Genomic DNA, 23,515 nt, shown 5'->3' on the forward strand with positions numbered 1-23,515 from the left:
GTTCTTTTCGACTACCATTTATTTTGATCGATGCAGCACTTCCTAGATGGAAAAAAATTAATTAAATGCAGACGATGTGAAAAAGTGGCTCTCGAAATATATTAAATCAAAGCCTTTAATATTTTATGTTAATGGAAAAAATGACCAAGAAGTGGGAGAAGGCTATAACTTTAGAAAAAAATACATTTTGCATAAATAAAATAAATAGAAACATTTAAAAGTATTATAATTGTGTCATTACAAAAACGTCATTTATTTTATGGATTACCTAACCTGTGCTTTGTATTTATTTTATAATATTCATAGCTTATGTTATAAATTGGTATTATTAAAAAACTCTTTTCATTATATTTTAATTAAATATAATATAAGTTCATTACAATTAAAATTGAAAAAACATATTTTTCTAAAACACAAAGAAGATCTCTTAGTTAAATGTAAAATAGCTTATAATTTCCATAACTAGTTGTATAAGATTTATTGGACCTATATCTAACAGTTAAACTTTCACTATTCATGAAAAATATATTGTGTTTTATACTTTTCGAAAACAGCACATATATTTGTTATCACTGGACGGCAAAGTTGTAAGCTTAAAATTGTAATGCACATAATTTACTTTTTGTATATTTGACGTGCAAGTAAAATATAATTAGTGCACATCATTTTAATATAATGTACAATATTATTATTTTTCTGAAATATTAAATAAATAAAGCATTTCAAGTTAATAAATCTAAAATTCCCAATTTGTACGTTTATCGTAATATTTTCGTACTGTATAGAACATAAGTAGAAATTTTTATCAAGCTAATTCTAGAGATTACATATAGTTTCAAATCAATATTTTTACTTTTTACTAAAAACATAATTAATTTTGCAAAATTGAATAAAGCATAATAATATAAATTAAGTGAAATCCAATGATTCCGAAAATCGAACGATTCATAAAGTTAAAGAGTTGCAAGAGAAAGTTTTAATTGATCTTGCTATAGAGAACAAATGGACGGTAGCTAATATTGATTTATGACTTCCGAGAAAGTGGGAATTGAACGAAACACATAAAAACCAAATGTTGTCAAATTGAAGAGGGAAAAAATCCGCACTTAATATAAGTTAAGAAATCACTTTATAAACAATAAAACCGTGTCATTACAATCGCAGTGTAAACGATGATCTTTGAATAATATATGAATAAATATTATGATATTATGTATTTTCTGTTATAAATATTTTAAGAGCTCACAATAAACATTAATGAACGTAAAAATAGAGAGCTAATAATTAGTAATAGAATTCCTAAAAAAATATCAGTTAAAATAGACAAAAAATAGATTTAAGAAATTTCTTTAAACAGTGATTCAATAATTTGTATATCTTGAAAGTAATTTGAAATGCCAAATATAAATACTTCATCAAAATATTAACCTTTTGTGTATAAAAGAGCTTATAGATTAAGAAATATATTTTAATAAATACAATATGTAAAAACGAGCACTAAATGAGATTATGAACCTCAAATGTATAATAATATATGTTGAAAAAATTGCTGAGAATCTAAAACCTTCTTATGTTATTAAGATATTATACATATGTGTGTACACGTACAGCTTACATTCATGGATTTGTTAAAGGTGATAATTAGCTCAAACAAATCCTCTTAAGATATTATCTAATACAATACATTTCTATTATTACGTTTACAAGAGAAAAATACTACAATACCTTTAACCATTAATTGAGCTGTGTGATTTACTTTCGCAGCAATGTTACTAGCCACACAAGTATAATCGCCACTGTGTTTGGACGATACGTCGGTGAATATGAGAAAACTGAATTCATCCAAAGATTTTTCTTGTATCTGAAATAACATTATACAGTACAAACAGAAACATATTTGAACCTATAAAAATTTAATATTAATATACATACCTGCAAAGAAGCTGGGATGGGCACTCCCTCTTTTAACCAAGAAAAATAAACTGGTCTATCGCCTGAAGTCATTCCGCACAACAACTGAATAGAACTTCCCTCTTCTAAATCAGGAGGGAATGAGAAAGGCACTAATTTTGGAGGATCTGCAATCAGTTATTAACGTAAGATTTTGTATGCATCTTACTACTTTTATACCAATGCACTTAAAACATACTTTTTACGACAATTTGTAAGTCTCTTTTCATGGTATCTCCTGATGGTGATGTCACTATACATGTGTAACCTCCAGAGTCAGCTATTGGATCCACACGTGATATGTGCAAATCGCCTAAAGATCCTGTATCTAATCTCAAACCGGCCGTTACTTCTTGGCCTCGCCTGAGCCATCTTACTGAACTGAAAATTTAATTTGCTTTACATAAAAGTTTTCAGCGATTCAAGATTTGATATAAATATATAATATACCTAATCGGGTATCCAGAATATGGACAATGTAATGTGGTGTTTGTACCTGCTACGATTTTGATTGGACCTACAGCTCTTATAGACGGTGGACCTAAAATTTATATTATGTATTAAACGCAATAAAATATGTTGTAAAAATGTTCTGAGATAAAAATTTAACTTTTCATTTCATCGGACACAAAACGATAAGAAAAGCGCATAAAACTTTATTTTCTTCCTCTCAGATGTTTTTAATACTGAGATCTTACGACTCGAACAAAGCAAAGGAGACGATTTTTTTTACTTTGAAGCAAAAAAAAAGAAAGTATGAATTTAATACAGCAAATATACACACTATATACCGAGGCCACGAGCACATATTGCGTTGCGCATATTTGTATTGACATAACTGGGTAAGGCCTATGAAATTTGATCATTAAGGACAATTTTCCAAATTAGCATTATATTTATTCAATGTATTATGTTAGTCTTACCATATATATTAAGCCTGGCTGTATGGCTCGCCTCCCCTAGAGTGTTTGACGTCACACACGTGTAAAGGCCACCGTCTTCCGTTCTGACCGTCGAGATGTTCAGATGGCCGATAACGTCGCCGTTTTTTGCAATATACTCACTAGTGGTATAGCTGAAAAAATCAAAATAATATGAGAATTTACAATCAAACATATTAAGTACGTAAGGTGCTCAAATTTGTTTTCTGTTAATATATAACATATTACATAAATCTATACTTTCATAAAAGCGTATTAAAACATATTTTTTCTGCGCTTAAACACTTTTTTTATTTTACAAAATTTCACATACAAATTTAATTAAAATGTTTTATATTGATAGTAGCGCGAAATTAAAAATTAACTGATTTAATAATAGAGAGTATTTCAACTTGAGATAAAAGTTATTTATTAACAACTATATAATCATTTACGTTAATATTTTATTTATTGTAAATCTTGAATTGCAATTTAAAAGGCTTTTACCTAATGCGGTACAACGATATAAAGACAATTAACGATACCAAGTAATAAAATATTTGACTAAAATCAAAGTGACATATATTTTATTGATTATATAGGAATGATTAGAGCTTACAATCAATATATGTCACTAAGCATGATCTAGCTCGATTTCATTTTATTTATTCAATATACATTTATTTTTATAATAATAACTAATTACAATTTCCCAGACAAAATAAAATTTTAAAAACACTAGGATCCATATAAGATTCGAACCCAGGTATAAATCACCGACGTATATTACTCATCTATCGTAGAACGACATATAATGATGATTATTAATACGTTAAAATATATTCAAATCAATATTTATTATTCATAAATATTTTCAACTTAAAGAATATCATAACATAATAGTTTAATGGGGTCAATGTTTACCCCAAGTTGAGTAAATTTAAGATGTTATTATTAATCTAAATTTTATGAATATTCACTACCGAAATTACGTATCAATGAAAACACAGTTTAAAGGTAATAAATAATTATTATAGTTCAAAGTTCATAAATGGCTCCTGTTTAAGTAAGCGGTTAAATACAATTTTATATACCCAAATATAAGTAGTAATTCTAGTCAAATAATTTAAATTAGTATAATATAAAAGTGCATGGACCGCAATTAAATATGGATAATATATTTTTTAATATTTTTTTCAACATTGTCAATTAAAAATCATCAACGTAAATAAAAATAATTTTGGTTATTATATATATAGTAAATAATATATTGAACTTTTTCTATTAAATTAATGTCTGTGCAAATAAGGTTATTCCAAAAAGTTACCTTTCAAGTTTTCTATTTTCTTGTGTGTAAGTTTGTGTGTATTAAATATAGTCAGTGGCGTAGCTATGGTGGGGCGAGATAGGCGGGCCGCCCCGGGCGGCACTTGCTTGGGGGCGGCATATTTGCGATGGGATCGTCTAGTGTGGTACTTAACCCTAAATGCACTAAAATATATATATATATATATATATATATATATATATATATATATATATATATATATATATATATATATCCACGAATAGCAAGAGCTTAACAATAACCAATTAATTATTTTAAGAAATGCTTATTTTATGACGATGCAAAAAATGTATAGGGGTGGGGAGGAAATTTTAAGGATCACCCCGGGCACCACATACCCTAACTACCCCACTGAATATAGTGTTTTTTCTCGAGAATTTCTCGAGAAAAATGACAAAATCGAAAATTTTATAAATATTTTTTTATTATATATATAATAGTAATTTTGTACGAATATTTTTAAATGTTTACAACCACTGCCTTTTTTAAAACACTGCATAAGTAAAGGTGGGTTTATGCTTAATATGCATACTTCTTGAAAGGTTTAATAGGGGTCTGGGAATGACAAAAAAATGTTTACAAATCTTTGATACTCGAGCTTAAGTAATAAAAAAGACACTCGGATAAAAAACCTCACCAAAGACGTTAGTGTCAGATGATTGAAAATATGCATACTTACTCAGAATATCAAAAGTATTTGAATGAGCAACATTTTTTTGCGATTTTCTATTACTCTAACCGGCCGGCGGTTTTATCTTTGTTTTGATGATCTAACAACATCAAAATTATTTTTTTCTACCATGTTACTGCTATGTTTAAATGTTATTTTTTCAATATTTTATGTTTATTCATAAGAAAATTCATATAAAATCTTAAACTAACAATAAATTAAATATTAATTTATTTAATATAAATACATTTTTATAGTATGCATAAAATTCAAGAACTAATGTTGCAAGACAATTATAACATTGAATAAAATTAGCAAATCTTCAAATTTTTGATGTTGGAATTGAAACGATTGATTTTCAAGATTAGTAAAATAAGTTAACCATAACCATTAATACCATCTTTATAAATTATATTTATAGTTATAAGATCCTTTCTATATTTTAATAGTTCACTGAAAAAAATATACGTGAAACATAAGAAATAAAAAATGTTTTGCTTTAACCCTTAATTTGAGTTTACATGTCGAATATAGCGCCAAATAACAATATATTAAGAGCCGTATTAATGAATAATACAATTGTTAACTGAACAAAGCTATTATTCAGTGAAAGCTAAATTAATTAGTGATTTTGGGTGGGTTTAATTAATTCAGAGATCCAGAAAACATTAAATAACATTGATATAGAAATCATGAAGACGACAATAGCATTGTCGTCCATGATGAATTAAGACACGCGAATGGTAATAAGTGGCTTTAAACAGGAAAAATACTGGTAGCGCAACAATGGATATAAAAATCGTGTAGGACACCTAATATTGCACAACAACCACAAAATTTCAAATGCCATTAATGAAAACACAAGAAATTGACCTCTTGTTTGAGCATAACAATAACATAGTACGAAGATACAATGTTTTACAAGTCCGTCCAATATATGAACGCTCATCGTCATAGTATTGGTGAGAGAATATAATAGGGTGACCATGTGAAATTATATATATCACTTTCTTACTTTTTTTGTTTATTTATATACATATTTAACTCAAAAACATGAGAGCAGTTTTGGTATCACTCTCCAGGTTGAATATCTGTTCAATATAATATTTTTTTAAATATCAATAGAATATTACAGGAATTGTTTTATTTATTACAAAATACCACAACATGAAAATAATTTATAATAAAAATATAACACATTATAATTTTTTATTCAATTTCCAACGTATGGTCACCCTATTCTTAAAACGGCCCTGATTTAGTATTTATAACGTTCTTCTATCGGTGTAAACAAATTCGCGGAAAACTATGTATGTATGCTTGCATGCGTACACGCACCCTTATTTCCAACACAACGATGATGAGCGCTAAGATCTTGGATGGACTTATACCTTGCTTTTGCTCGCTCTTTATACCTCCTTGGCCAACCAAGAGACCGCTATAAAAATCACACTTGAAGCCATTTTTCTGATAGGCGGCAAAATTTGGGTGTTAAAGCATCTCTAACAGGAAGGACGTCACGAGCAGTGCATCAGGTGACCATCGGCAGTAGGGTTTGTAATATCGGTATTTGTGCAAAAATCGACCTTCTATATATGTTATAAATAATATATATTAATTAGAGACCATAAATTATTTTAAAACTGAATTAGTATATAAATTATTATATTATTAATTATCTGTTTAATACCCCTGATAATAAACGAGCATACTAGTGAAAAAGAGCTATAAAGGCAAATTTATCGAGAATTGTAAATTCAATAGACACGCCGCGCCGGTTTGGGATGAGCATCCGTTATGTATATAATCTGCCTTCAGGTACCCGCCGAGTACCATATCAACAATTTCTTAGAATTTTGGAAGACTTGGAACGTTCTGATATAGAGGTATTATGTTCAAGTTGCTTCTTATCTAATATGTATAGTATTTTTAAATTATTTTCAACTTCTTGCTAATATACATAACAAACGCTCTATTAGTAATAAATTTTAATGTAATATTAAAAATATCCTTCATTTTATTATTATTCATCGAATTAATAGTTTTTTAATTATTTAAATAATTGAACTATTTGGCATCTAATAATTTTGAAAGTACGTTTATTAATTAAGTAGCAAATAAATTGACATAATAAACAATTTGATTATATCATAAGACCTAAATTAAATTCTTAAGACATACTACTCGCTGCGAGAATCTCACAAATTATTTTTTTTGGTCAAATAAATAATATTGAAAACTTATTCTTCATATTATATGTGAGGCTATTTATAATGACCATAATATTTTTAAATCACTCGTTAGATAAGCTAAATTCCTGAGCATTTTACGCTTTTATTTTTAAAATATAATTAATTAAAACAGTTAATACCAATTGCCTTGTATAATATATTTGTCTGAAATATTGTTATACGCACGCTGTTAACGTCTTTAGATAACGCCTGTTTTATAGAGCGCTAGATTAACAACTCGTACTGTTAAAAAATAACAAAATAATATAATTACCGATGTGAAGACGCGATCTCACCCAAGGGCTGTCCATCCAAAAGCCATTTAAAATGTGGCGGTGGTGCTCCAGCCGCCGAGCATCGCAAGGACACGGCCGGACCGCCTCTCAGCGCCTGCTCGATGAACGTGTACTGCAGCTCGGGAGCCATGTCTGCCAAGGAGAAAAACATTTTCTTTAATACAACGACGTATCTAAATTGGATCGCCGACGATTATAAACATAAACCGTCCCTCGACAATTATACCCGGTAGTGCTTTTGCGTGATTCACGGCGGCGCATCGTCGAGACGCGTGCTCTCGTCGAGATAATGGCAATTCATTATAAAGAGGCTACCGGATAAAAATGAAGGGGGGACATTGTTCACTCCTTTCATCGGGTGTTATCTCGTTTCCCTTTGCCATTCGCCTTAATTGAATTGACTTGAATTTGTTCCAGCGCCGCCAGATACCGATCTCGCTCTCTGCGGAAAATTGTTCCGCTGCGGGACGGGTAAAAAAGAATACCCGAAATTATTTTATGCCCGCACATATAAATAAACATGGAGACATATTACAAAGATTAATGTCGAACGATACGCAGAGATTCGATGTGAAATACAGCTTTTTAATCGCATTTTTTATTGGTTGTATACGCATACAAGTAAATAGAACGAGGCAATACGGAATATTTGAAATCATTAGGAATAAATTATAAACGTAAACGTTAAGGTTATTTTATAAGGTTTTGCCACTTTTAATATAATCAGTTTACTTTAATTTTTATTTTTATTAAAATAATGTATATTAACACTAACACAGTTTTATAATAGGTGCTAGGAGAATCGGTATTTAATTTAACAAATATATGGTTCGTGATAATCGACAAAGTTTGTTAATTGTTTGTAATTAACTGGACGCTTGGGCTTAGTCACCGTCAATTTTAAGTTTTAAAGTTATAATAAATGTGTGCCTAATTAATATTCATAAAATTTTGGATAATTTGCGATATCCATCCGGCTTACTAAAAGCTTGATGCTAGATTGTTTATTATTCAGTTTTTATAGTTGTAATCCGAAATTATTTTTTTTCTACTATACCTCACGAGATTTAAATATTATTATTAATTTAACACTTGTAAATCAGTGATATTCAATATATTAATAAATATCTATAAATATATTTTTTATTTCGCGAGTCTTTATATTATTTAAATTCAGGGATTTATCAGTTGCTGAAAATTCGTGGCCAAGGCAGGAGCATTACTGCCAAAATTAGAATTATTAGTTTTCGTCGTAATAAGTCCCTGAATTAAAAACTCTATCATATTAATTTTCAGTTCGTCAGCTTCAATCTAATCAACACTTTTAGAGTATCCATCTAGTAAAATTTACTTTGTTGAGTCGCAATTATTGATTTAAATATTATTTTTACCAATGAAAAGATCTTCAAAAAAACCACAGCATCGTCAATAGCGTTTTTTAGTACATAGAAGATTGTCACAACTCAATAAATTAGGATACTGGTATAAAAACAACATGAGAGTCAAAGTTTTGAAAGTAAAAGTAGACATGATGATTGACATACTTCATTGATTACGAAGAAAACATATAATAAGTTACACACTCAAAATTTATCAATTGGTAAATATCGTTTTTTTTATTTATATGAATATTTACAAAAATATTTATTTATGTAAGACTGCTATAAAATGTTATTAATATTTAGAATCATAAATTACAAAAATAAAAAAAATAGTAGTTGTACGAGCCAGTATTTGATTTTTGATAGAACAAATCTAAAGAAAAGACAAATAATGTAATCATAAAAAATCCAATTTAGTAAACGGCTCTGTATATGATACGTAAACGTGACTGAAAATGGCGATGGAAATTTACATTTAATTTCAAGGAAACCTTAATTGTTTACGAGCAAACACTGAATATATTACTTGTAAATACTGTAACATTTTAGTGTTTATATTATACAATATATATACATTACGTATTTATTTATTTTGTATATTAAAATAATGTCAATAACATGGGGAGCAATAAGTATTTTTGGATCGCTTGCGTCGTTTTACTGTACGAATTAAATAATAAATTGTTGTTGACAAGAAATATAATTAATATTTTATGGAAAATTTTATAATGCATTAAAACTACATAACTCGCTTTATATATAATATATTGTAATGTATATTTATACTGTTTAATCCGCTTAGTAGCGAAACATTGCTTTTTCGTACCGTTACGAACTCCAAACACAAAAATATTATTTTTCATTTAAATACCACTTTATTGTGAGGATTTCTAGCATTTTCTGTAAAATTTTAAACTGTATGTATCCTGTTTCGTAAGAATTTCTTAGTTATTTCTCTTCACAGAAATCCTCTTATTACTTTAACAAATATTTACGTTTATTTCACATTTTAATTAAAAGAGTATAGTCAATTTACGCTTTTGTACAAATTGTTAATAATTCCGTAGTTAAAATTAATGTAATTTGCATTATATGGTATTTTTTTTTATTAAAACCTATTTAAACCAAATCATTTCAATTTTTTTCTATTATTTAGCTCAGAGCTGCCCAACCATTTAGCAGTGACGATATACTTATCTCTATAAAATTCTACATACTATAAATGAAATCGTTGATCTGCCCAGATTAAGTCAGGATTGAACGATGAAAGAACGACGATGATGTAACTATCTAAATGGCGATATTCAAAGATCTGATGTGGAGTATGTGAAAGAGCATATCCGTATTCCCTTTACATCAGAGATATAAATGGAATACAATGAATACTTTGATTTTGTTACATTTGTCAAAATAAGTACATTTTAATAAGTCAGCCTTGATATAGCTGAATCATTGAAAACAAATCCTAATAATTATATATCTCTGTAAACAGAAATTTTACGAGTTATTACGATGCTTTGCAGTACTTAAGATTTAAAATTAAAACACAATTTAAGCTGGACAACGAATACATAAACCAATTTTTCGCCTCAAAAGCTTTACTTTGCGCTCGCGGCTTTCTAAATTATTAATAAAAAAACTGCCTCGCACCATTTTCATTTTTAATTCGCGACATCCCAGGGAGGTGTATTTATTTTTTCAGCACAGTGGCGTCCGCGGTGTGAAGTGTCGCGGGTGACAGGTAATTTTATGTTTCCACATTAACCAACTCGTCGGCGTACAGATGAAAAAGCGTGTTGATTTATGCTCCAGGGGGGTGTGTAGTGTGCGGCGCGCTCTGACGGAAGCTCGCTCAAACATCCGACCGGAAGTTATGTATCACGTGTTGGCCCGACTTCCGGCCGGACCGCTAGGCGGCGCTGCACCGAACCGTGCATGTGCTCCTCTAAATTCGAACGCAATTCCATATCTCGCATATTTTCCCGAAAGCGCGACGTCGCGTCGGAATAGCGAACACGGAAAGTAACATATTGCCTCTGTTGGAAAATGGCAATAAAATACATATGGGAATACATTATGCATGAGACGCATAATATCAACTACACCTTTCGAATTGGTCATTTTAATGGAGTTGTGAGAGTAGTGCATTGATCCTGTTGTCTACAACAACCGCATACCCACTCAAAATAATTAACATTTCAACTTATAAGTTTCTACTAAATAATTATATAATAATATTTTTTTAATAAAAATGCCATATAAAAGATGATTCAACTTCAGTTGCCAAACTTTTTTTTTTTTTTTTTGAATTTTTAAGGATATATTTATATTTAAAAAAATATATAAATTAAATACCCTTTGCAGCAGCCGGTCTTTTCGATGACTTTTTTGCACATTTCGGGCGGGATCTCGGCTATAACTCGGCTAGTGTTGGTTTTTAGGTGCTCCAATGCTTCGGATTTGCCGGCGTAGACATTACTTTTAGCGTAACTCCATCAAAAAATCGCATGATCTTGGCCCTTAGTTGACGTCACCAAAACGTGAAATAATATGAACTGGGAACTTTTCAAGCCAAACATCCATCGTTGCACCCGATGTGTGGCCAGTTGCGCCATCTTGTTAGAACTACATATATTCCACATCAATATTTTCGATTTTATGCCAAAAATAATCGATTATCATGCGCCTATAGCACTCACCATTGACTGTTACAGTTAGACTTTTATCGTTTTCAAAAAAGTAAGGCTCAATGACGCCGTCTGACCACAATGCACGCCAAACTTTTTGGGCATATAATGATTTATCGTAAATCACATAAAGATTTTATTTGTCCCATATACAGCTATTTTGCTTATTGACATGCCCAGAGAAGCGGAAATGTGTCTCACCAAAGAAGAAGATTTTATTTAAAAATCAGTATCTACTTCCTGCTGCTCTAACATCCCATGCTCATGGTCTCTGTGAGTTATTTATTATATTATCTAAATTTCATACTGGTATAGGTGCATATAAGCTATAATAAAAGCACAAAAGTGCAAAAGCCACCGAATCTACAACTCCGGGTCTTCGGCCACACTTTCACTTACAGCAGCAATATCCTCCGCTGAACAGGCGCCACAATGATCTATAGATCTTACTCTATCTCCAACGCTTCCAAACTCTTTAATTTTTTTCACTTAGTAGGACAATGAAATTGATCATAATATTTCTGTAGATCTCGAAACAGAATTGTTATTTTTGTAGAACAATTGAACAATTTTATTGCGTTGAGCTATGGTTAAACGATCCATTTCGTAAATGTATTGTTGCAAACTAACACTTTGAACATGCGTGATTATTGACACTACATAGTAAGGTGTTCTGTGTCTTTTACAGAGTGAAAGCATAGACGCCCACAGAAAATGTAATCGAGTGTGTAGACTCTTGATTTTTTTATTTATTATTTACAATCTGTCTATAAATAAACAATTAGTATTTTTTATTATTATGACATATAAAGAAAACATTCCATTGAATGCTTCTCAATGTTTATTATTACAAAATCTAATTTATTTTACATAATATAATACTAATTTATTTGTTTATACTTATTTACTATTTACATTAATTATTTGTCATGTCTGGTGTCGTCATATCTACATTCGAGTAGTTTGGTTGCCATTTTGTTTGGATGGAGTTTTAATCTCTCTCTGTATGTCGTGTACTTGTTCGTTATTTCATCTTTTATGAATTCTATGCTAAGTTATGTATTACGTCATTAGAAACATACATTCGTAGAACTTTATTTTGCAATCTCTGGATGATGGCAATGGTGAAAGCACTGGCACTACCCCAAAGTTGAATCCTGTATGTCTATACTGGTTTGATAATTGACTTGTACATTAGTAACTTGCTTTCCAGTGGCATCTGAGATCTTTTTCTCATCATCCAGTGCATTTTTCGAAGTTGAATTTCAAGTTGATTTATTTTAGTAAAGATATGTTTTTGCCAAGTATTTCACTTCTTATTTTTGTTTGACCATATTTGACCACTTAGCGAATTTTTTTATTCAATGTGAACGATACATGCATTGATTTTGTCATGTTTGCTACCCTTCTCTAAGTTTTCATCCATTGTTCTATTCCTTGAAAGTTTCTCTGGAGATTTTCTGACGCTTTCAATGGGTCATGATGAAAAGTTGTATCGTCCGCAAATGAACCTGTATTTGGGAGATCAGCTGTATATATTAGGTAGTGTACCAGTCCCAATACACTTCCCTGTGATACTCCGGATTTGATTTATTTCAGCTCAGTTCCACTCCGTTTAAGAGCTAGAAGGCCAGAGCCTCTTACTCGGACGTCTTAGCGTCCATGTCAAACCTCTGCGCTTTCAAAAAAGAGTGTACATATATTAAAGAAAAAGAGATCTATAATTAAATGCACAGTGTTTTGCCCTTAATATAAAGTTTACACAATTTAAGGACATCAAAATGTAAATAAATAATATATTATATAATAGTATTGTGCTTATATTCTGCCAAGTGCAAGTTTATGTACGCAACTATAAACATGCGGCTAAATTTAAATTCACCAGTCAATTCACGCAGACGTATGAGGTGAGATATGAACTGTAAAGTTTAACATGTACAGTTTCACCCGACCGTATATATTGCACTGTCAGCTGTGTTAATATAAAATATAATGTTACATGTGCAGTAAAGCAAGTGTGTGATGAAAATTAATAGTTTATCTAAATAATATCTAGGTTTCATGCAAACAACCGGAGGGAAACGTAATATTCAATATTTTAAACATAAAATTAGTGAAAACGTAGTAGCATAACAAAATATTAATTATAAATACATAAACAATAAAGGGCTGCAAACTCTCTTTGAAAATAAACTTTAAATGACTAATTAAAACAATTCAGAATAAAATAACATATCATTTGCTTACCAAATGTTAAAAAATTGAATTTCACACAAGAAGTAATAAAAGTAATAAAACGGACAAACTTTTTTTTCTTACCCCCTTGAAAACATTTAAAATGTTAATGAAAATAAATATAGGTTTAAAAAAAATGTTTTTAAAGATAACATCTAAATATTTGTATTAAATTAAAAATTAGTTTCTTCAAAAGTTCTTCATGAAAAATAATATCTTCTATAAGTAGGCATTAATATGTCAGAAGTATGTAAAACTGGTCTTATGGCAAATGTTCAGATAGAAAATGCAATGTTAATTTTACTTGAGAATCATGTGACGTCAGTAAGGCAGAAGTAGCATTCTGTTACATGATCTCTTAGTTCATTCCACACCATTTGAACACCAAATGACATATGAAAAAAATACTACCGCAGAATTCGTTATATCTTAAAGACTGACATTGATAAGATAGATAGAAAAATTAGAAAATAATGAGGAAGACGATTAAACCAGTTATATGTGGTTGAAGGATACAGAGAAATGGTAAAATATCTGATGAGATGTTTCACCAAACCCGCAATTTCTTAACTTTAGAGAAGTCTCTCCGAGTCAAGAAAAAACATAATCAGACAAGTACAAAATACGATTGAAGAAAACGAACCTCAATGAGAGCACATTTGAAATTTGAAGCGAAGCGATTTGTTTTTAATGCTGTAACATGAAATCCAAAAAACCTGCCTTAAAACCCTGTTCCCTTTCTGGTACTTATACTTCGCGAACAATGCAGAGACACACACACGCATACGCATCTTTTGACGAGTTTGTCAGTAGGTAATGATTGTCGATCAAGTCGGGTGGGATGGAAAGGGTTAACGAGCGCATTAGCGTTCACCCTATCCGGTGGGTCACCCCTTTAGCCCGCACTTATCTTGTTTTATCTCCGGGTGGTTCGAAGGTATGAGAAGGTGGTTGAGCAGTTTTTTCCCGGGCTTAAAAAAAACCACCCTCTAGTCGGCTTCCTGCACGTCCGACCAAAGAAGGAAGAAGAAAAGAAGACCATTATACGTCGGCGTTGGAGATCGATCCTCCGCAGACTCATTTTGTATCGTTTGGCCCGCGTGCAAGACAAATGGGCGCTTAGCGGATGAATGGACGCTACCTAATGTCGTGTTAAATTTGAACAAAGAAACGGATTATGTATGAAAATATTTTCCGGTAAGTATAAAAAAACGAGGCGGTTATCTTTTGAGAAAGTTTGTCTTAACAAACGATTATGCTATTATTTATTTCACAGAATAAAGCATCTTACCATTGGAATAATTTTATAAGACTTGGATTAAATATTAATTGCTTTATTGCAGAATTATTTTGGTATAAATCTCACTTGTGGTTTAAAAGAGCACTGCTAAAAAGTACTCACTTATCATTACATTTAAGAATGGTTTTTGATTTTGTGTATCGAGCAATGACCCGCTGGTATTTAATCTATCCATTAAATTATTATTTAATAAATTATGCGGCACTCAAACACGGAGCTTGACAAAATCCCTACTTTATGAAAATGCCCTAATCTCTGATTGCGCAATATTCAATTTTTCTGCAAGTCAGTCAAAAGTCATGAATCTACTATGAGGTGTCCAATAAAACTTTTCTTTTATTATTCCAATAATAAACTCCCAAAATTGTTAAACTAAAAACGCCACGTTTTTACCATATATTCACCATATAACATGTCCTTAGTGGCTTTAGTTAGACTATTTTATTTTTTTAATTTACATAATTTCATAAATTCGTTTTATTCTTAACCATCGATAATAATAAATCTGATCTAAGCGAATCTGACTTTGTCAAAAAACAAAATCAAGGAATTATATGTATATAGCAAATTCAAAAGTTATATTTCTATGCTGATGACAAAACATCGTCGTTGATATTTAAATAAAATTCCTGATCCGGTATTTATGTCAAAATCAGATATTAAAAAATCACACTCACCACCGAGTCTTAACTCAGCCGCAGCTTGTAAAGATGTTCTACCGTCGTTCACCACACACTGATACATTCCCCTGTCTGAGCGCGTCACCCTTGAGATCAACAATGATAGAGCCCGTGCGCTGCCTGATACATCTATACCGTCGTGCATCCATCGCACTCGTGCTCCCAACGCATTCGTACTGCAATTGAACACCGCGTTACTACCGGTGTTTACGACCTGAAAACATAAAGATAAAGAATATTAATATAGCATGTATCAAAGGAACGAATTTCCAGGTGTTTTAGCTACAATCCATCATGCCACATTAAAAAATTATACAAGGTAAACTCTTATTTGAAAACTAAATTCTGTAATAATAAATGTTACAATAAAGGCTTGATTAACGTAAATAAAAAGGCCAAATAATACGGAAAATGATTAGCCTGGTTCGGTATTTCTTGAACTTCTTCTTAAGTTAGTTTGGTTCGTCGTCGATCACGGGGAATAATATAATTAGACGAGATGAAAAACGGTCAGATATAATATAAAACTTAATAAATAAGGTTATATGTATTTTTCATGACATACACATAGTTATAAAATGTAAGAAAAACCAGAATCTATTTTCGTTTAATGCGGTTTTAAATACACATTTTTTATTCCCGTATTCTCTCTCTCTCTTTCTTGGTGTGACATGGTAATAAATTGAACTCGAGTAATTTGCAAATTTTCATCGATAATGCAATCCCGCCGGGATGCGTCAAATTTAATGTAATATAACGGAAGCAGAAATAGATTTGACAGTGCGTTATTGTATGCTGCACTTGCACGTATTATCTTTTTATTACATGATATAATAAATATGACATGTAAGATATTGTATCTAGATGTCGTCATTGGGATACGATATTAAAAGCGTATATGATTAAAATTTAGACATACTACGTAAAGGTATATTTTATATATTAAGATAATAAATTTACTGTACTTACATATATCTTTACGTAGGAGACATAGTTGAGTATAAGGAGATATATTTACATTTTTGTTTGATAAAGCATAGCAGCATGTGTACAACTACATTTATTATTCTGCATTTCCTAGCAACGATTTTGTTATTTTCTAACAATAATATTTATTTATTTAAATCCTTTTTTCCATCCTGCCCACCTTTACCTTCAATTCTACATTCGTTAATACGTTAGTGTGCTACCTATCTCTAGGGTAATAAAATAAATCAGCCCCTACAATTATTTTAAATAAAAAAATATTTTTATAGAATTTTTATGAATAAAATTGTGATAGTATTATATTATACGTACATACAAATATGTGCATAAAAACAAAAGAATGCTGTAAAAAAGAATCGATTTTATAAGAGCACCAAAGTACTATAAATAATACTGTATAAGTATTAGGGATTCTGAAGTCTCTGGTTTTTTCGATTCCCGGGACTCGAGACCCAAATTTTTAAAGTCCCGGGAATTCCCGGGACTCGAGACTTTGATTATTTTTCGTATAATCATGAAAAAAAATTATGTTGAAAAGTTAGCTTATTATTATTAACTTTATTTAACTTATTATTATTAACTTTAATTCATTTATAATTATTAACTTATATTATTTGTGTTATAGGTACGATAGGTGAAAATTTATTTAAACAATTTAAAAACACTTTATTCGATATTTATTTAAATTTAATTTATTACAATTTTTTTAATCGAAATATTTATATCAATATTAAGTTAAAACCTTTACTTTTGTAAGAAAAAATATGTTTTTAAAAACACCAAGGCGTTTAATGATGAATCACATAGCCTGTTCCTGGTTTTTGTGGCAAATATTCCAGATGTAGAAAAAACTCTCTCGCTTTCTGTAGATGTTGGCTTAATTGTAAGCAATGATTTGAATAAAAGCTCTAGATTCGGAGTTCGCTTGATAGTTGAATCTAATATCTGAAACTCCTTTTTAAAGTTGAATTTTTTATTTCTAGTCGTTGAAATATTTTGGTGGTTCGTGCGACAGAGTTGTGTTGACTTCAAATATTTTTTTTGAAAGGAAATTAACAATAATTTTATAAGTTATTAAAGTGGCATCTCGACGACTTAGAGCTTCAACTGCCAGTTTTATAGGAGTGAGTACTTCACAAATATTTTCCAATACGTGAATGTTCGATTCATTCCAAATTTGGCCGATGCCAAGATCAATTAATGATTTTCTAATGCAATTTCGTAACTTTCAAAATCTCGAGATCATGGGTAATAAGGAATTCCACCTTGTCTTCATATCGAGACATAAATTAAGCTCGACATAAAATTCGCTCTTCACATATTTTTGTAAAATTGCACTTCAGAAAGTCTCGAGTCCCGGGTTATTTATTTTTAAATTCCCGGGACTCGAAACAGCAAAAAATCTTAGAATTCTCGGGAATAAATTCCCGGGTTGTCTCGACACAGAATCCCTAATAAGTATGCTTCAAACCAGATCGAATGATACTTGATTATTTAACAGCATTGTTTTCGTGTATCGAGATCAGGAGCAACGAATCTACTCTGTTTTTTTTTTCAATTTGTGACACAAAAACTCGATATAGACAATCAAGTAGATGTCATCTACGCCGATTTTTTAAAGGCTTTTGATAAAGTTGGTCTAAAAAAATGTATACGTATGCTTAGGTTTTTCCTTAAAATGATTTAATTGGATCTGGAGCTTCTAGAACGACTTCGTTTTAGTGCGTCACTTAATTACAAGCCTTTGCGTTCCCGATAAATGTTTAATTTGAAGTATTGCATGCAAGAATAAGAGTATTGAACAACTCTAAATATGCACAGCTATCCGAATTTTTAACCATCTGTCTGATATTATTGATTTTATCTAAGTACACAGTTTAAAAATGTATCTAATTGTTCTGTAAATATATATTTACACAAATGTATTTACTTAATGTAAATTAAGAAATTACAAAAAATATATGTAAGATAAAGAAAATTCACAGTAAGAAAGAAAATCATAAAATACTAAAATTAACGTGCAATGCCAGCTATTTAGGAGCGGGATAGCGACAGATATAGGCTAGTCGGTGAAGAGAAGAGGACGCGATCGTGACTCCCGAAGTCGTTCTGGAATCCAAAACTGGATTTTCTCGAGTATAGTTTAATTGTCGACTAAATCCTTTATTAGTTTAAATAAATACTGAGATACATACATCTTTCTGTGAGAACGTAGAAAATCGTATTCATACGCTCAAAAAAAAAGTAGCGCTGAGATACAAGAACGGATGAAAATATTTTAATATAAATCTTTTGTTAATGTATCCCAAGAAACTTTTTTCGAATAAAAATGAGTATTTGATTATTTGGGTATTCCATATTAAAGATCCCAAATCAAAAATGCTGCGAAATAAAGTGTCATAGTTAGGAGTTGCAATATCGGTAGTACCGATACCGATAATATCGGTATTAGAACAAAAATTGCCCTTCGGTACTACAAGTATTTTATTATGTAAAAATAAAACATTTTAATCGATATTTTTGTACAATGTGTCAACGTAAAATAAATGTCTTTGCTTTATATCAGGTAAGTCTAACAGTACCTAACAGTTTCTAGTAATCCTGCCGGCCTCATATTTATGATAGGGAAAACAAAATAAGGTATTGCATACATACACGAAATTCCTCCTACTATTTGTAGATTTTTATCTCCATTTAGACATATTTTTACCCAAATAGTCTACCAAATATGCTTTACGAAGCATAGGCGCTAAATATTAGCAATAAGTAAGTCTCAATAATAATAATAATATAATGATATAATAATCAACCGCCATAGGTAACAAATTGTCTACGATCGCTCAAATAGCTCTAGAATAACCGAGTTAAATCATCCGAGCAACCGAGGCCCGACAATTTTTTTAATAATATCTTATGACAAAATTTGTCAAAGGCCTTCTCAAAATTCGTAAATACGACGACAATTTTGACACTGTTTTTGTGAAAGACAGAAGGCTAGTAATGTTGGAACAGACGAAAGGAAACTATGCCCAAAAAAATTTTACCGATTATTCTTGTGTTGTATTTTCTATGCAGAGTACATTGGCGTAAATCTGTTATGTTTTTTTATTTAAAAAATACATTTAAGATAAATTAAGCAAATTCGTACGCATGTATGCATACTTTAAAATAAATATTTTTAGAGCAAATTAGTTATTTAAATCAAAAAGTAATGCATGTATAGAGACAATGCGACAAGCTTAATAATTATATTCTTATAAAAGTGCTGAGTTTCATATTTTGTCAAATATAAATAAGTCAAAAGCAGTGAATAACTTTACCTCACTACTATTAAAATATATTATAATTTGAATCGGTAAAACTCATAAGAATATGACTTACTAATATCCTCTTAAAGTTTACTTTTACTATATGACTTTAGATTGTGAAGAGAGATAACTGTGCAAGAAAAATTTGAATACGTAAGTGGATGGCATAAAAATTTGAAAAAATAACTATTATCGAGTATCAAAAGGTTTCTTAATCAATTTACACAGGATGGAGCGGATGATAACATTGAAAAAAGATGGGACGCCAGGGGGTTATACATTTTATCTGGTCTCGACGCTTCAGCACCACAAAGGAAGATAGTGATGGACTAAGATAAGACGGCGGCATCCGTTCGTCGCAATTGGCAGGTGCTATATCTACCTTGGCAAATATTAAGCGACTCCGTTATGGTTTAATATACGAGATAAGCTTATTGATTGAATTCAGCGAGGTCGTTTTTTGAATAAAAAATGTATCACGTCGTAGCTTCGAGACAAATGGGGAGGGCTGTAAAAATCCAATTGTTGTGCGATGTTGAAGTCATCAATCAACATCAGCGGTCAAATAGGTGTAGCCAGGCGTGGATAGGTCTCCTGGGAGGGTGTCCTCGACGATGGTAATCCACCCAGACAGGTTAAAGGCGGACGCTCACCACCCACGTCAGCCTTCCTCATCGTTACCCTCGCACACTCCACTGCCTTTTGCGTCTAAGGCGAATAGCTGCTTTTTTTCTATTCTGTAGCTTCCATTCGGGGCAATATGACAGCAAAGGGTTTCAGATCTTAATTTGTCAAGAAATAAGTATTATAAATGAATATATTCTCATGAAAAACGTCGCAGAAAATGTTTTTCTATTTATAGTATTTTTGTATGATTCCGTCATGACAATTAGTGTCAAGCTATAAAATCGATCAAAAACCACACAAGCGTTGTAAATTAGGGTGGTAGTTGAAATGGGTGTTTCAAGTCCAGACGTGAAACAAATTAATTATGAAAATTCTAACCACTTTACATTTGAATGGCAGTTCCGTTTTCCATCAATCTAATTCTCCCCCTTTCAGAACTAATTATGAAATAATCTAGCGGTACAGATCTAAACACCTACTAAAATTTATTTTATTATTCATATATAAATAGATTAATAATTATTATTAAATATAATATTTAAAAGGTTAATATGTATATTAGACTGAATATTCACTGAATAATTTTCTGATTACGTATGCACTACACAATCTAATCATTTGATTCGGCTAGATACAATCAACAGAACAAGCACCCAGTAATCATTGATAAAATCAAATATATAATTATACAAATAACATTTTAGGGACTTGAATATGTATGTTATAGAGCTAGTAAAAATAAAATTCAATTAATTTTTTTTTGTTAAATTCCTGACTCATACAATAATTGCGTGATAAAATTAAATTTCAAGTAAACTCATATATGCCTAGTCACTAACCACAAGTGCAAGAAGCGTTTTTTGTTTAAGGTTAGATGAAGTGAGATTAGCTTTGTGAAAGTTAGGTAAGGGTTAGATTATATGGGTTTAAGTGGGGCTAAGTAATATCACAGTGTTTGGTAAAACAATCTTAATTAACTACTTTGTTTAGAGTGCAAAGATATATTTATTAAATATTTTACTTATAAAAGCTACTCAAATGCAGTATTACGCTAGAAATATATTTAAATGTTAGTTCTCGATTTTAATTTTAAAATACAACGAAAAAAATATACACAATGCTATATTTAAAATCAAAAACAATGTGAAATGTTTTATATACATATTTTTTGCAATCTTTGACTAAAAAATAAATATGGGAGCAAAATTAGTACAGACAAAGGATGTACAATAAAACTTAATGAAAATCCAGATCTAATTAAAAGATATATAGAAATATGTATGTTAAAGCATATTTTAAGAACAGCAATATAAATATAATAAAATCTCAGTCAATCAAACTAATATTTTTAGACTAGCGAAGAAAAATTAAAAACGTAATTAAAATACATCTAAAAAAAATTTTTTTTATTTTTTTATTACAAATCTGGGTATTGTGTGTTAGTATGTTTTCCTGATGCATCTTTACGTTAATTATATAAACAAGAATAATCATTTAAAAAATAATTTAAATATAAATTATGGTACACACCTAAAATATATGCGCACTATCCCACATATTTCCAGCTCCTCTTAGCTGTTGCCGAAAACATCCTTGTATTTGGCAAGCTTTTTAGGAAGCTGGATAGTTCGTGTAAGAGAAGCGTTTTATAATAATGAACGTGATCGCAAATCTACGCCGAGAATACAATTAATTGTATTCAAACGTTCCTAGAAAAAAGGCACTAGAATACAAATACGGATACGACCTGTACTACATCTCGTAGAGATATCTCAGTAATTTTCTATGAATTATTATCAACAACAGGGAGTACTTTGCTGCACTCTGATTCCGAATGGAGATATATATAAGGACGTACAGAATGCGAATGGCCAATCATCTAGGTCTTATTGCATATTAAATAAATATATGCATAGAAAATTTACATCCCTGCTCGAACATCCCTGCTTAAAACATCTTCGCTTAAGCTGTAAGAGAATTCTGACGGGTTAGTGGATCTGGAAAATGTAACAACACGTTGCCACGTTACACTTGTGGTGTCACGTGGAAACGTTGCCATGCTGAAAGGTAGTCGATTATCGATCGACCACCTCAACAGCGACTCCAGGTCTTCGAATTTGTGCGAATACTCTGAAACACTATATAATAAATATTCTTTGTACGTCATTAGTATAGGAAAAAAGAGTAGAGGATTTCATTTGGATCCCTATAGTACTCCAAAATGAGCGAAATAGTCATCAGAGCAAAAATTTCTATTGCTTTTTTCAACACTGGTGAACTACTCTTCCATATAAATTTCAACAAGCTTAAAACCAGCTTTCAATATTAGTTGTAAAGAAATTTGTATTTAAAAACACAAAAAACACACTTGAGTATATTAGCGCCCTCGAGTTCTTAACGTGTCATATCCTAGATGGTTTTCTCATAAGATCATCTCATTGCTAAAAAGAAAGCACGCCTTTCATAAGTTATGGAAGAGATCGGGACATACATCTGCTCTCGAGGAATTTCGTTCATTAAGAGCATGCGTTAAGTGTTTGATAATTTCCTGTCATCGCAATCATTACAAAAATTGCCAAAAACAAATAATTAATGATCCCAAAGCGTTCTGGAAATTCATTAGCACTAAACGCGCTACTCAGTCGACATCGAAAGTGATGAACCTCGACGATAAAACATTGGACGGTTCACAAAATATTGCTGACGGTTTTGCGCAATATTTTCGTTCTGTTTTCGAGGAATAATTTTCGCCTTCTGCTCAGTCGCTTCCTTCTTCATGTTCTTGGTCTTCAGTACTGAACATCAAAGAAACTTAGCACTCAGATCTTAAATACGGATTTAATAAATTAAAGACAGGGCGTTCTTCTGGACCTGATTTAATTCCCGATTTTATT

The 23,515-nt window shown here is 30.8% G+C and overlaps 1 protein-coding gene across 1 annotated transcript in view; it reads right to left on the reverse strand.

Annotated features, from left to right (window-relative positions):
• LOC148226543 (cell adhesion molecule Dscam2-like) overlaps nucleotides 1–23,515 on the reverse strand; it is a 68,923-nt gene that overhangs the window by 21,078 nt on the left and 24,330 nt on the right. Inside the window, exons 3-9 of the mRNA XM_088203789.1 lie at nucleotides 15,697–15,913; nucleotides 7,394–7,547; nucleotides 2,874–3,025; nucleotides 2,401–2,491; nucleotides 2,150–2,331; nucleotides 1,933–2,078; nucleotides 1,726–1,861 (exon numbers count right to left, since the gene is read on the reverse strand). Of these exons, the coding sequence (XP_088059915.1) occupies nucleotides 1,726–1,861; nucleotides 1,933–2,078; nucleotides 2,150–2,331; nucleotides 2,401–2,491; nucleotides 2,874–3,025; nucleotides 7,394–7,547; nucleotides 15,697–15,913 (1,078 nt within the window). The remainder of the gene's footprint in view (nucleotides 1–1,725; nucleotides 1,862–1,932; nucleotides 2,079–2,149; nucleotides 2,332–2,400; nucleotides 2,492–2,873; nucleotides 3,026–7,393; nucleotides 7,548–15,696; nucleotides 15,914–23,515) is intronic.

Source organism: Plectrocnemia conspersa, unplaced genomic scaffold (assembly GCF_051122295.1).
Source record: "Plectrocnemia conspersa isolate PC_06_02 unplaced genomic scaffold, ASM5112229v1 ptg000014l, whole genome shotgun sequence".
NCBI lineage: Eukaryota > Metazoa > Arthropoda > Insecta > Trichoptera > Polycentropodidae > Plectrocnemia > Plectrocnemia conspersa.